General features: G+C 47.3%; 1 protein-coding gene across 1 annotated transcript in view; it reads right to left on the bottom strand.

The window, feature by feature from the left end:
• The window catches only part of SLC5A1 (solute carrier family 5 member 1), a 61,940-nt gene extending 56,442 nt beyond the window's left edge, over positions 1 to 5,498 (bottom strand). The window contains exon 1 of the mRNA XM_008542549.2: positions 4,851 to 5,498. Within this exon, the coding sequence (XP_008540771.1) occupies positions 4,851 to 4,985 (135 nt within the window). The 5' untranslated portion in view covers positions 4,986 to 5,498. The remainder of the gene's footprint in view (positions 1 to 4,850) is intronic.
• Between the last annotated feature and the right edge of the window lie 6,872 nt (positions 5,499 to 12,370).

The following is a 12,370-nucleotide window of genomic DNA, read 5'->3' on the forward strand; positions in this document are numbered from 1 at the left end:
CATGTCTGCTACAGAGAGCACACTGCTGGGTGCTCAGACAGCACAGATGTACTGGACTTAGTCCTTTAGGAAGCAGGGCCATTCACGTATCCAAACAATCAACCGAGATTTGCTGAGCACCCCTGTGTGCTAGGGAGTGCCAAGGAGAGTGTGGCTAGGATCTTTCTGGACTCTTGGAAGGGTCCTCCCTCCCATAGGACATACTCTGAGGATCTCTGTAGTGGTTTTTCTGGGAATAACAAGAGGACCAACAGACCCAAGGAGCAGACAAGGTAGCCAGGGCTGAAACAGAAATAAGTCCCAAGGACTCAGGCTCCAGCAGCTAGCCAGGGAGAGGCCATTCTGAAGGTCATTCTGAAGTTGAAGCAGGATGACACCCCCAGGAGGGTTGGAGGGACAGGAAAAGTGGGTTTGGAGCCCAGATACAACATTTCCAAATTGGTTTCAGAAATGAAGAGCTTGGAGGAAGAAGTGAGGACAGAGACTAGAGAGGGGAGCTGGATAATTCAGGAATGATGTCTGTGATGGACAAAAGGTGAGGAGAGGTGTGTCTACACTGGGCCTTTTCCTCTTCCGCATTGATCCCCTCATCTCTGCAAGCCCAGACACTGCATACCCATCCTTCAAGGCCACTCAAATGCCACCTTCCTCCTGAAACCTCACCTGACACTCCGCGACGGAAGCTCCCTCCTCACCCATGGCCTCCTTCTGCGCCCCCCAACAAAATTATCCATCTCTCCTTTGAACAACCAGTGAACTTGGTCTATACCTCATTCACAGCCCTTACAAATTTTTTACTTTGCATTACCATATTACAAATTTTTTCCAGCTTTGTTAAGGTATATTTGACAAATAAAAATTATATACGTTTAAGGTATACATGTGATGTTTTCAAATACATATTCATTTTTTTATTGAAGTCACATTGGTTTATAGCATTGTGTAAATTTCAGGTGTACATCATTATATTTTGGCTTCTGCTCTGTTAGACTGCATCGTGTTCTCTGCCGGGGGCTGGGGGTTGCCGGAAATAGATGTTGGTTAAAAGGTACAAAGTTTCCATTATGAGAGGAATAAAATCTAAAGATCTAATGTATGGCATGGTGACTGTAGTTCATAATACTGTATTGTTAAATTTGCTAAGAGAATAGATGTTAAGAGTTCTCATCACAAAAAGAAAAACTGTAACCATGTGAGGTGATGGAAATGCTAATCAGCTTGATTGTGGTAATCGTTTTACAAATTTTTAATCCCTCATAATAATGCTGAGTATAATGCCTTATGCATGGTGCACATTTAATAAAAAGTCAGATGAATGCGTTTCACAGTGCCCTCTGCCTCCACTTCTCGCCCATGTCCCACCCTGAACACTCCTGGAAATGAGCAGTACCCCTCCAGGCAGGCACTCTGCAGTCTGTCAGCAACACTCAATACGTGCTGTCTGAGGCATGCATTGCAGCTCATGTACCCTGCCTCCTCCTTCCCTGCTGTTCACACTCTACAAATAGAAAGACACTATCTCCGTGAGCAAGGGATGCTCAAAAAAAAGGAAAGTTCCAGAGCCCACCTTGTGAACCAAGGCATTAAATTTGCCTGTCCACCCTGCAACTAGAAGAGAATGATTTCACAATTGTAAGCCACAAGGCAAAAGAAGCACAATTACTGACCCACATTTTTTTTTCTCAACGGAATAAAAATATTGAGCAAAAGGAAGGCACTTCAGACCTTGGTTTGAAGCTTAAGAAACTGGGATGTTGGGCCTGGAGAAGAGAAGACTCAGGTGTGGCATTTCGTGTTCTGATATGTAAAGGGGGGACAGACTCGCTCAGTGTGGTCTGCATAAGACACAACCAGACACAACGGGAGAAGCTCCAGGATGTCAGCTCTGAGCTCAGTACCAGGAAGAATTTCCTCACTACTGGAGCTGTCCAGAGATGGAAATCCACTGGGGAGAGTTTCTGCTGGAAGTATTCAAGTGAAGGCTGTTGACAACTTGTCAAGATGATTTTGTCAAGCGGTGTAAAGATAAGACTCAAGCATAGGGTGAAGAGGGTTGAACTTGATAAACTTTAGGCCCTCACTTTAGGAAATATGTGAGGAAGTCGGCACCAGCAGGACACTGTCACAGCCACGCAGGTCAGGGGAAAGACCTTGGAGAGGGTATTCCCAGAAAGGACAGTGTGTTAGGGAGGGAGAAAGGTAAGATAGTGGAAAGAGCATTGTCTTTGGTATCATGAGACCTGGGTTCTAGTCCAGCTCTGGTGCTGATGCATCTGAGTGACTTCCGGACACCATTTCTGATCCTAATCTGTAAAATGGGAAGGTTGGGCTATCCCATCAGCCATTCCTACTCAGGCATCCAATGATGCTCTTAGTGCAAATGATTACAGAAGGCAGGGGTCAGTAAATTTTTCCTGTAAAGAAAAAGGACCAGATAATAAGTACTTTTAGGTTTTGTGGGATACATACAATCTCTGCCTCATGCTTTTCTTGTTTATTTTCTTTTTCACTACCCCTTAAAATTGTAAAAAAGGTTCTTAACTCGTGGGCCATACAAAAACAGGCTTGGGCCAGATTTGGCCATGGCCGTAGTTTAACAAGCCCTGGCATACAGGGTTTCAGATTAGCTTAATGAAATCTTCCAGAAAGAATAAAGTCACAGATTAGCCTAAAGGGAGATGAAACCCCTAAGAAGCAAACTGAGAGGCGGTGAATGAAAAATGGAAACAGACTCTGAAGAAGTTATAAACTCAATGCAAATGTGATTGGATGAGGCAGCATTAGAAAAGGGTGAAACAGAACAAAATAATGTTGGAAGAGATGGGGATGGTGACAGGCGGCCATTGGCTGTGGATGTTTTTTCTAAGTTGGGGAAGCCCAGTGAGCCTAGACCGTGTTCTCTGTGCAGCCCAGAGATCATGCAGAGGTCAGGATGCCTGACCCTGAACCAAGCCACTCTTGACGCTCCAATAGAAAAAAGAGGAATGTCAACTGGAAGAAATCCAGCCCCTTGAATGATCAGGGTGCAGAGGCACTGACTAATGGGGGAAGATTAAATCTAGACAAATACTAGCAGGCTCATTAAGTAGCATTTAACAGGACAAGTGATACTGATTCACAGATATTTGAAAAGTGTAAACACCATAATCAGCAAGGCTAGAATGAGATTGGATAAGGGTACAGAGATTATCAGCGATTGTCTGGGAAACAGGCAGTACAGCGCAGCTTGCAAATGATGGATTCACATCTCAGCTCCAGCACTTATAAGCTGGAGTGGGGCCGGGGGAGGAAGGCGGGCAAGGTGGCAAAGCTCCTGGTATTGTGGAAGAGTCCAGAGACCCGAGTCCCAGGAACGATCCATGAGTTGTAAGCTTAGGCAAACCACAACCGTACGAGGCTTCAGTTTCCTCTTCTGTAAAATGCGGACTAGCACTCCTGCCTTCTCTGTCTTGTGGCTTTTTGCGACGATGTCCTACCCAGCTGACCACTTTTGCCCGTTTTACTTAAAAGGACAAAAATAACTCAGGGCCTGGCTCATACCCTGGAGGGCAAATGATAATAGTATAAAAAAAGATTCCTAAAGTCCATAAAGAGCTTTCAAATTCATCTCTGCCCATCCTCACAACCTTGGGGAGTCATAAATATAGGTAAGATTGTACCTATTTCACACCTGAGTAAACTGAGGCTGAGGAGAATTACCCAAGGTCGCATGGCTGGAAACATGTCAAAGCCTGTACTAAACTCGAGAATCCCGGCTCCTGGTTGGACAATTTCCACTACATGTGGGAAGCTGAGAGTATTGAGAAAGAAGCAGCCACACCAATCTCTTGCGACACTTGAGGAAACTTTCAATCACATCTGGTTTCTACAATTCCTTAAAAAAAAAAAAAAAAAAAAGGACACTTCCTTTTACCCTTGAAAAAACTCTGTGGCCATGAAAGGGTTAATGTCCACTCTCCTCTCCACTAAGTCAAAAGACTTCGATACAACCATCTGTTGGCACCGCAGCCTCCTGGCTGGTCACCCCAACAACAGCCTTTGAGAGTGGCTGGAATATTTGCACATTTAAAACATCTCTTCCAGTTGCTGGGTGTGCCAGAGTCTGTCATAAGTGAAATTTCCAAGTTCCAGGCTGCTAAGAACAAGTTCCTCTGGTTTGGTGTGTCCCCAGAGTCCCAAAGGGGAGCCATAGGCATTTCCCTCTTCCCAGCACCAGGCCACGCTCCAGTCTTCCTCCTCCTCCTTCATGACCCAGCTTTCCCAACTCTAACTCGCTCCAGCCCCTGTGATCCCAGGACACAAGGCCTTCAGGTCAGCATTTCCCAGGAAGGGGACACCGGGCATTGCCCCCACCTTGGGCTGCCCCACAGCACCTGCAGCTGGCAGAGGCTTCTGCTTCTCCCATTCTACACTGTTTCTTTTCCATCCACAACTGGATGACAAAGAGGCGGGACAGTAGTCACCTCTTCAGGGCTCATCTCTCAAACCGGGGGACCCTCCCTGCAGCTCCAAGCTGGCCCTCTGCTGCCCCTCACACCCTCCCGCAGTCTCTGCACTCTCCCACTCTCCTCTGCTCACAGGTCCGAGGTACCCTCCGTGGGCCTAGCTAGCCGGCTCCCTTCGGCGCCCCTCACACTTCTGCTTGTCGTTGCTTGCCCACCCCGCATCTCACACTGTGCCCCCTGAACTCCTCTCAAGCGCTTCCAAGTCATTTCCACTCTTATCCACAGACCCTTAAGCCCGCTCTCCCCTCCTCGCAGCTCACTGAGGCTCCCGCTCCTCCGTGCGCCCCCCTCGTCCCTCCCGGTAGCTCTCGCCCCCTCAGCCCGCGTCCCAGGACCCCCACATACCCACAGCCCGACAGCCATCACCACCACGAAGTAGATGACGATGACAGAGATGTCGGCCGCATTACGGATGCGCTCATAGGACGCGAGGGGCGCGGCGGTGGTGGCGGTCCCGGGGCTCCAGGTGCTGCTGTCCATGGCGGCGGCGGCGGCGATGCGTCCCTCCCGCCCAGGCCACTTGTTCCTTATACGGCCTCCTGGTTAATGATCAGCCCCGGGGGAGGGGACCCGCGAAGTCCGGACAGCTGGGCTGCGATGAGGGGCCCCTGCGCTGCGCCGTCGGGGAGCAGCTCCGGACGCAGAGCGCTGAACGAGGAGCACGCCGACCTGTTGGCGCGGCGGCCGCGGGCCAGCAGGTAAGGACTGTCCCGTGAGCGGGGAGGGGCCGGCCAGGGGGTGGTGCCCGCCTGGCACAAAGGCCCGCTGTGCTCCCGCAACGGGCACCCTGCCAGGCAGCCACGACAGCCAGGCCACACCCTGGACGGACGGAGCAGGGGCGGCTCCATTGAGGAACCAGGCTGCCTGGGGCCAGCGGCATAGAGGCTTCAGGTCACTTGCCCTTGGACCAATCCCACTCCCTCTGTGAACTTGGCTTCTCCGTGTGCAGAATGGGCTCAGGGCTGTTCTCAGGAATCAGCCAAGTTCTTGGTCTCCACGGAGAACACTCTGGGGAAGGCCTGAAGTTGTTGGATGTTGCCGGCAAAATTCAGCACCTTTCAGCTTAGACACCTTCCTCGAAAGGGCTCCAAATCACAGCTAGGTGGTAGGCAAGAATCCTTCCAAGGAGCTCGTCAGACCCCGACCCCTGCAAGGGACTCGGTGGCCCATCTGGAAACGCGTCTAAGCTGAAAGTTGGGGTTCAGAACAGAGAAGGCTGAGAGAGGAGGCCTGACTCACCCAAGGTCCCACAGTGAGCCAGTGCCAGAGGTGGCCCTGCAGCCCAGGTCAGCACAGGCCCAGCTCAGGGAGGGTTAGGGGATGCGCTAGGGGGCTGGGGCCAGAGGCCACAGAACCCCTTTTGGAGAGGGGAGCCTTGTTCGAGTGATGAGGTGCAGGGAGGGGGAAGGACCACACAAACGCTGCCGGGAGGCTGTTCTGCCTCACGCCCTCCCTGCCCACCACCAGACAACCCTCCACAGCCCAAATGCCCCCAGCCTATTCCCTTTACACCCTGCTGCCTCTGAGGTCCAATCCCCTCCTGCCTCTTCAGTGCTGAGGTCTTGTCCATTTCCCCCCCACCCATCCCAGGACTGTAAACTGTAGTAAGGCTATGTCCAGGGCCGGTAATAATCCCTGCCCAGAGACAGCGGGAATTCCTCTTCTGGGGAACCTGGAAGCAGGGGCTCTTTGCTGTGGATGCCTCCCAAGCCTTAGAGTTCAGCCGTTAGCCGCAGCTTGGAGCAACTTGCCTTTCATCCATGACCATTCATTCCCACATCCAGCAAAGCATTTTCACCTGGCTCTGGGCCAAGCAGAGTCCCTGCCTTCAGGGAACTTCTGGTATGGTCTAGAAGTGAGCCCACCCACAGGAAAAAAGTTCAGCCCTGATCGCCCAGCTGCAGGCAGCCAGCCCGTGCCAAGTTCCAAAAGTGAAGACTGCGGAAACAAGCAAACCCAAAAAGTGAGCAGGAGGGAGGACTGGAAGTGCTAAAGGACTTCAAAGAGGGACAGAGCTGTCCTTTGATCTTTCTAGGACAGCAGAACCTGGGTGGCCAGAGAAGGGAAGGGATGGCAGGCAGGGAGAGACCAAAAAAGTCCATTCATTCATTCATTCATTCTTGCAACAAAAGAGCAGTTTCTCTTTTTTTTCCCAAGAGCATAGCAATTCATTGTTTTAATGCACTTTTATATACAGGGAGTTGCTTGTCATCTTTGCTCTGGTGAGTGTTGAGTCTGAAGTTTTCTTTTTGCTGTGAACACAGTGCTACCAAATTTGTCTTTTCCTGCAAAAGCTCTGCCTTAATGGGGTCCAATTTAGGGAGGCATGCTTTGCCCCGGTCCACGTTCTTTCCTCATAGAACATGCTGGTATCTCTATTCTTGAAAACTGAGGTGGAAAATAAAGGAACTCAGAATCTCTGGCAGCTCCCTGTTTTCCTTGTTACAGAAGTTGAAAGCATCAATTTTCATTTCATGCTTTGAATTGCTCGTAATATGGGTTTTTAGCGAGTCTTTGGTAGCAGATGAGCCAGAGCTCTGGAGCTGTTCACAAAAGGAGCCTCTAAGGAAAGCAAGAAATAGACTCTCGAGCTCCTGGGAGAGAAGCAAATGTGTGCTGGAGAATTGAGACCCAGATATATCGCTCTCCCAACACTGCCAAGTTGAGCTTCTCTCCGGCTTGCCAGACACCTTGTAAAATTAGTCTGATTGAGTGCTTCTGTAAGACGTCATGCAAAAAGTGAGATGGAGGGCGTGGGTAACATTCCAGTGACAGTAAAAGAGCAGCACGGTAAGGAGAGACTTTTGGGCCCAGGATATCTTATTGGGGAGTGACAAAATATGTCAAAAGGACTTTAACCACAACTTTGATAGCAAAGCACTTACCCAGCAGATTAGGATAGAAACTCCCCGGGGAATTGACCATGTTATTCTTACGGTGTGTCTTCCTCAATGGGAAACCAGCAAGCCTTTGGAAAATTACAGCTTCTTGGCACTTTCTCCTCTGTAAAGACCAACATTAGCTACAGCAGATTTTGTAACTTATTACAGGCTGAGGAGAAACCTTCATTCCCCCATCCCAGAAGCTCCCCTGCACTGTTTGCATTTTCCAGCATGCAGAGTGAAGGTGTTGGAGCAAACTGTTCCCCTTGCCAACCGGAGAGAAGGTGTTAAAACAAAAAAAAAAGTCTGTTACTTGCCAGTTTGAAAATACATATGTTCCAACATTTTGTCATTAAGAAAATGCCATTAAGAAAACTACTTCTTAATAGTTGGAGATGGCTTTAATCTAGATGAGTTTTCAAAACAGCAGCTTCTATGTGCCAGGCCATGTGCGCCAACCCTGGGGATACAGCTGTGAACAAGACTCACAGGGTTCTTGCCCTCCCAGGGCTCCCAAGCCAGTGGAGGAGAGAGACCATCAACAAAGATGAGACAGATACCTATAAAATTGTGATAAGCACTTTGAAAGAGAAGCACGGATACTCCAAACGGCTAGCAAGGATTTTGACGTGGGGATGAGGTAAGGTTGAGGGAAGGCCGGGGAAGGTCTAGTTTGAGCAGGGCCCTAAAAGAGAAGGAGTGAGCCAGTGGGAGTGGGACATACCAGGAGAGGGCACCCATGGAGGAGGCAGGGTGTCTACAGTGTATAGAGAGCGACCAGCTGGGGCTAAAATTAAACAAAAAGCATGTCATCAGCAAGTAATTCTCCACTGTGGCCATCCTCAGGCTGCCTGAGACCCTTTTGCAATTTCTTTTCATCATTGGTCTCTTCTAAAAGTAAAATTTTAACCCACAAAAAGAGTATGGAGGTTCCTCAGAAAATTAAAAATAGAACTACCATATGATCCAGCAATCCACTTCTGGGTATGTATCCAAAGGAAATGAAATCAGTGTCTCAAAGACATATCAGCACTCTCATGTTCATTGAAACATCATTCACAACAGTGAAGATAGAGAAACAACTTAAGTGTCCATCGACAGATAAATGGATTGAAAAAATGTGATATATTTGTGATAAATGTGATATATATAGATATACATATACACACACAATGGAATATTATTTAGCCATAAAAAGAAGGAAATCCTGCCATTTGCGACACCATGGATGAACCTGGTGGACATTATGCTAAGTGAAATAAGCCAGGTATGGAACAACAAATGCTGTATGATCTTACTTATATGTGGAATCTAAAAAAATGGAACTCATAAACCAGAGAGTAGAACGGTGGTTGCCAGGGGCTGGGGGGTGGGGGAAATGGGGAGCTGCTGGTCAAGGGGTACAAACTTTCAGTTTTCAGATGAATAAGTTCTGGGAATCTAATGACAGCATGGTGATCATAGTTAACAATACTGTATTGTATACTTGAACATTGCTAAGACAGTAAATGTTGTGTTCTCACCACAAAAAAAAAGACACCTGAAACGATAACTATGTGAGGTGATGGACGTGTTAGTTAATTTGTGGTAATCATTTCACACAGTATTGGATATATTAAATCATCACATTGTACATCTTTTTAAAAATCATGCTGTACAACATAATTTTTTTTAAAAAACTGATTTCCCTTGAACAGATGCTTCCAGGGGAACATGGTGTGATGTACTGCCTGCCCCCCACAGCTGGTCAGAGCTGCCAGGTCACTGCTCATTGGTAAGGATCCTGTTGGTCTCTCTCTGGCCCTCACTGGTACCAACCAAAACCAGGGTCTGATCACTAAAAGGGACTTTATCGCCAGAACCCCAGAGAAAGAAGAAAGTTGGCCAAACAGCCAGGCCATGACAGAACATGAGGCTGATGAGGAAAGACAGGTCTGAGAGCAAGGAGACCCCACCTGAGTCCACACAGGTTCACAATCCGTGATCAGTTTACTGTCCTAAGTTTGACAGGCCAGGCACCCACAGATGCACAGCTAAACCTGACTGTTAGGAGAAGAATAAATATTCCAATGACTCTGAGGTCGCTAAGCTAATATCTACAGATGGCAGGGGAGGGACCCAGGATTTGGACGGTAGTGACTCATCACCAAGTGGGTATTGTCCTGACTCCTCTTTTCTGCCTGCCTCCACACTACTCACCTGTCCAGATTCCACAGGAGTCCCACCTGCTCCTGCCAGCCTGGGAACTCCTCCCCAGCAGGCCCCAAATATGCAGTGTCCACCTTTCACTGGCCAAACTGTGCTTCTTGGCAAGGGACCCTGTGGTGGGATGGCCAGCTCCTGAACTCTTGTCACACGGCAAAATCCACAGCCTAGCTGCAGGGGTGGTGAGTTTGGGGAGGTGCCTGGGGAAGGGACCCACATGACTAGCTTGAATCTCAATTCAGCCATCAACCAGTGGCGGACCATGGACGCCTCACTTGACATCCATGATCTTCCCCTTTGAACATCTGTAAAATGATATAAACAAGTACTGTCTCACCGTATGAGGCCCGACTGAGATGACGACATTAAGGGAACTCGTGACAATGATAAGGCGAAGGTGAGGGACTGAGAGGGCTGCTGGGGTTTCCTCTCCTTTTCCCTTTCCTTTTCCCTGTTGCAAGCTCAGGAGTAGAAAGCCCAGGGAAGCAGGCTGTTGATCAGCGTATTAACTTCTTCATGTGGCTGCCATGTCGACACCCAGGATCCGAACCAGTGAAACCCTGGGCTGTGGAAGCGGAGCACGTGAACTTAATCACTCCCCAACCTGTTGGCTGGTCCCGAGGTTTTCATGAGTTTCATTCATTTGTTCAAGTCATTCGAGGAAAATGACAAGGTGAATTTATTTCACCATCCAAAGCATACTCTCTCCCATCTAATGACTGGTCCTTATAACTCTACATTGAGAAACTTCACTCATTCACTCATTCATTCATTCATTCAGAGTATCCACTCCATTCCAGGCACTGGGGTGTGTCTTGAATAAGACACAATCTCTGCAATGAACATGGGAATGCAGATATTACTTCAAGATACTTACTTCATTTCCTTAGGATATATACCCAGAAGTAGAATTGCTGGATCATATAGTAGTTCTATTTTTAATTTTTTGAGGACCCTCCATACTGCTTTCCATAGTGGTTGCACCAATTTACATTCCCACAAATAGTGCACAAGGGTTCCCTTTTCACTACATCCTCACCAACACTTGTTATCTCTTGTCTTTTTTGATGATAGCCATTCTAACAAGTATAACATGATATTTCACTGTGGTTTTGATTTGCATTTCCCTGACCGTCAGTGATGTTGAGCATCTTTTCATGTGCCTGTTGGTTCCTCATATATTGTATGAGTTCTTTATATTTTTTGGATATTAAAAAATGGATGTGTTAATTAACTTGATTGTGGTAATCATTTTACAATGTATATATGTATAAATCATCACATTGTACACCCTAAATATATACAATTTTGTCAATTACACCTCAATAAATTGAGGTGGGGAGAAAGAAAATACACACTAGCCAAAAAAGAAGAAGACACAATCTCTGCCTTGGGGCCCTCCTAGTCCATTAAGGAAAGTATACATCTGATACTCACGTGCTGTTCCCTATGCAAGCATGCTTTCACCCCGGCTCTTCACCTAACTCTCATAATCCTTAAACTCTTCTTAAATTTCTTTCAAGAGGCTTACTGACCTACACTCCACACCTAGCCTAAAAGCTGAGAACCCTATTCTCATCCTTCCTATGCTTGTCTCAATTTTCAATTCACATTTAGTTGTATAACTATGCATTTAATGTCTATAATCTCCACTAGACTATAAGCTTCATGAGGGTAGTGCCAGTGTCTCTTAGTCATCACTGTACTTAGGGCTGGGGCTGGCATATAGTAGATGCTCAATAAATACTAGGTGGGTGAGTAAATGAATTAAATAATGAAGACAACAATTATAATGTGATAGATGCTCTGATGGTGAGGCAGAACATGTCTAACTTTGTCTCGCTAAGGGATATAGAGAGAGGGGCAAAAGGAATAATCACTAAGAGGGGATATTTGCACTGAGTCTTTAGGGATAAGTAGGAGTTCCTGAGGCAACACAATTGGGGAAAGGTTTTGAGATGTGAGGGCACACAGGATGCATACTCAGGGAAGGGTAAGTGCTTGTGGTCTGCATGGCTGGGCAGAACAGCAGGAGATAAGGTCAGAGTTGTGGGCAGAAATTGGACCACAGGGGACCTCATGCAGCATACTAAGAATCCTGGAATCCATCCCATAGAAGACCGGGGAGCCAGAAAAGTAGGGGTTCCTGACTTTAAACTCATGGAGCCTCTCGAGGTGGGTTTTGAACATCCATGGACTCCCTAAAATTGCATACACAATCATGATCAGATTATTGTTTTCTTGGAGAGAGGGCCCATGGCTTTCATCAGATTCTCAGAAAGATCAGCAACTCAAAAACAGGTTCCCTTCCCTGACCCACCTAACTACCAACCCCACCCCAGTCTGTGACTTTCATAGTACTCAGAACAAAATGTAAATATCCTGTTGACGTCTTTGCTTCTTTATTTAGTGCCTGTCTTCCTCACTAGAAGGCAAGCCCCACCTCTTTCTTCTTTGAGGGTCTATCTCCAGTGCCTGCCACACATGGCCTGGAACATATAGCACTCAATAAATATTTGTTGCCTAAGTAAATCTTAATGTAGGTTTTTTTTTTAACTGTGTTAAAGTACACATAACATAAAATTTACCATCTTAACCATTTTAAAGTGTACAGTCAGTGGCATTAAATATATTCACATTGTTGTGCTACCATCACCACGGTCCGTCCAGAGAACTCCTTTCTTCTTGCAAAACTGAAACTCTGTAGCCATTAAACAATAACTTCCCATCCTCCCACCCTTACCCAGCCCATGGCAGCCACCATTCTACTTTCTGTCT

Source organism: Equus przewalskii, chromosome 7, assembly GCF_037783145.1.
Source record: "Equus przewalskii isolate Varuska chromosome 7, EquPr2, whole genome shotgun sequence".
In the NCBI taxonomy this organism is placed as follows: domain Eukaryota; kingdom Metazoa; phylum Chordata; class Mammalia; order Perissodactyla; family Equidae; genus Equus; species Equus przewalskii.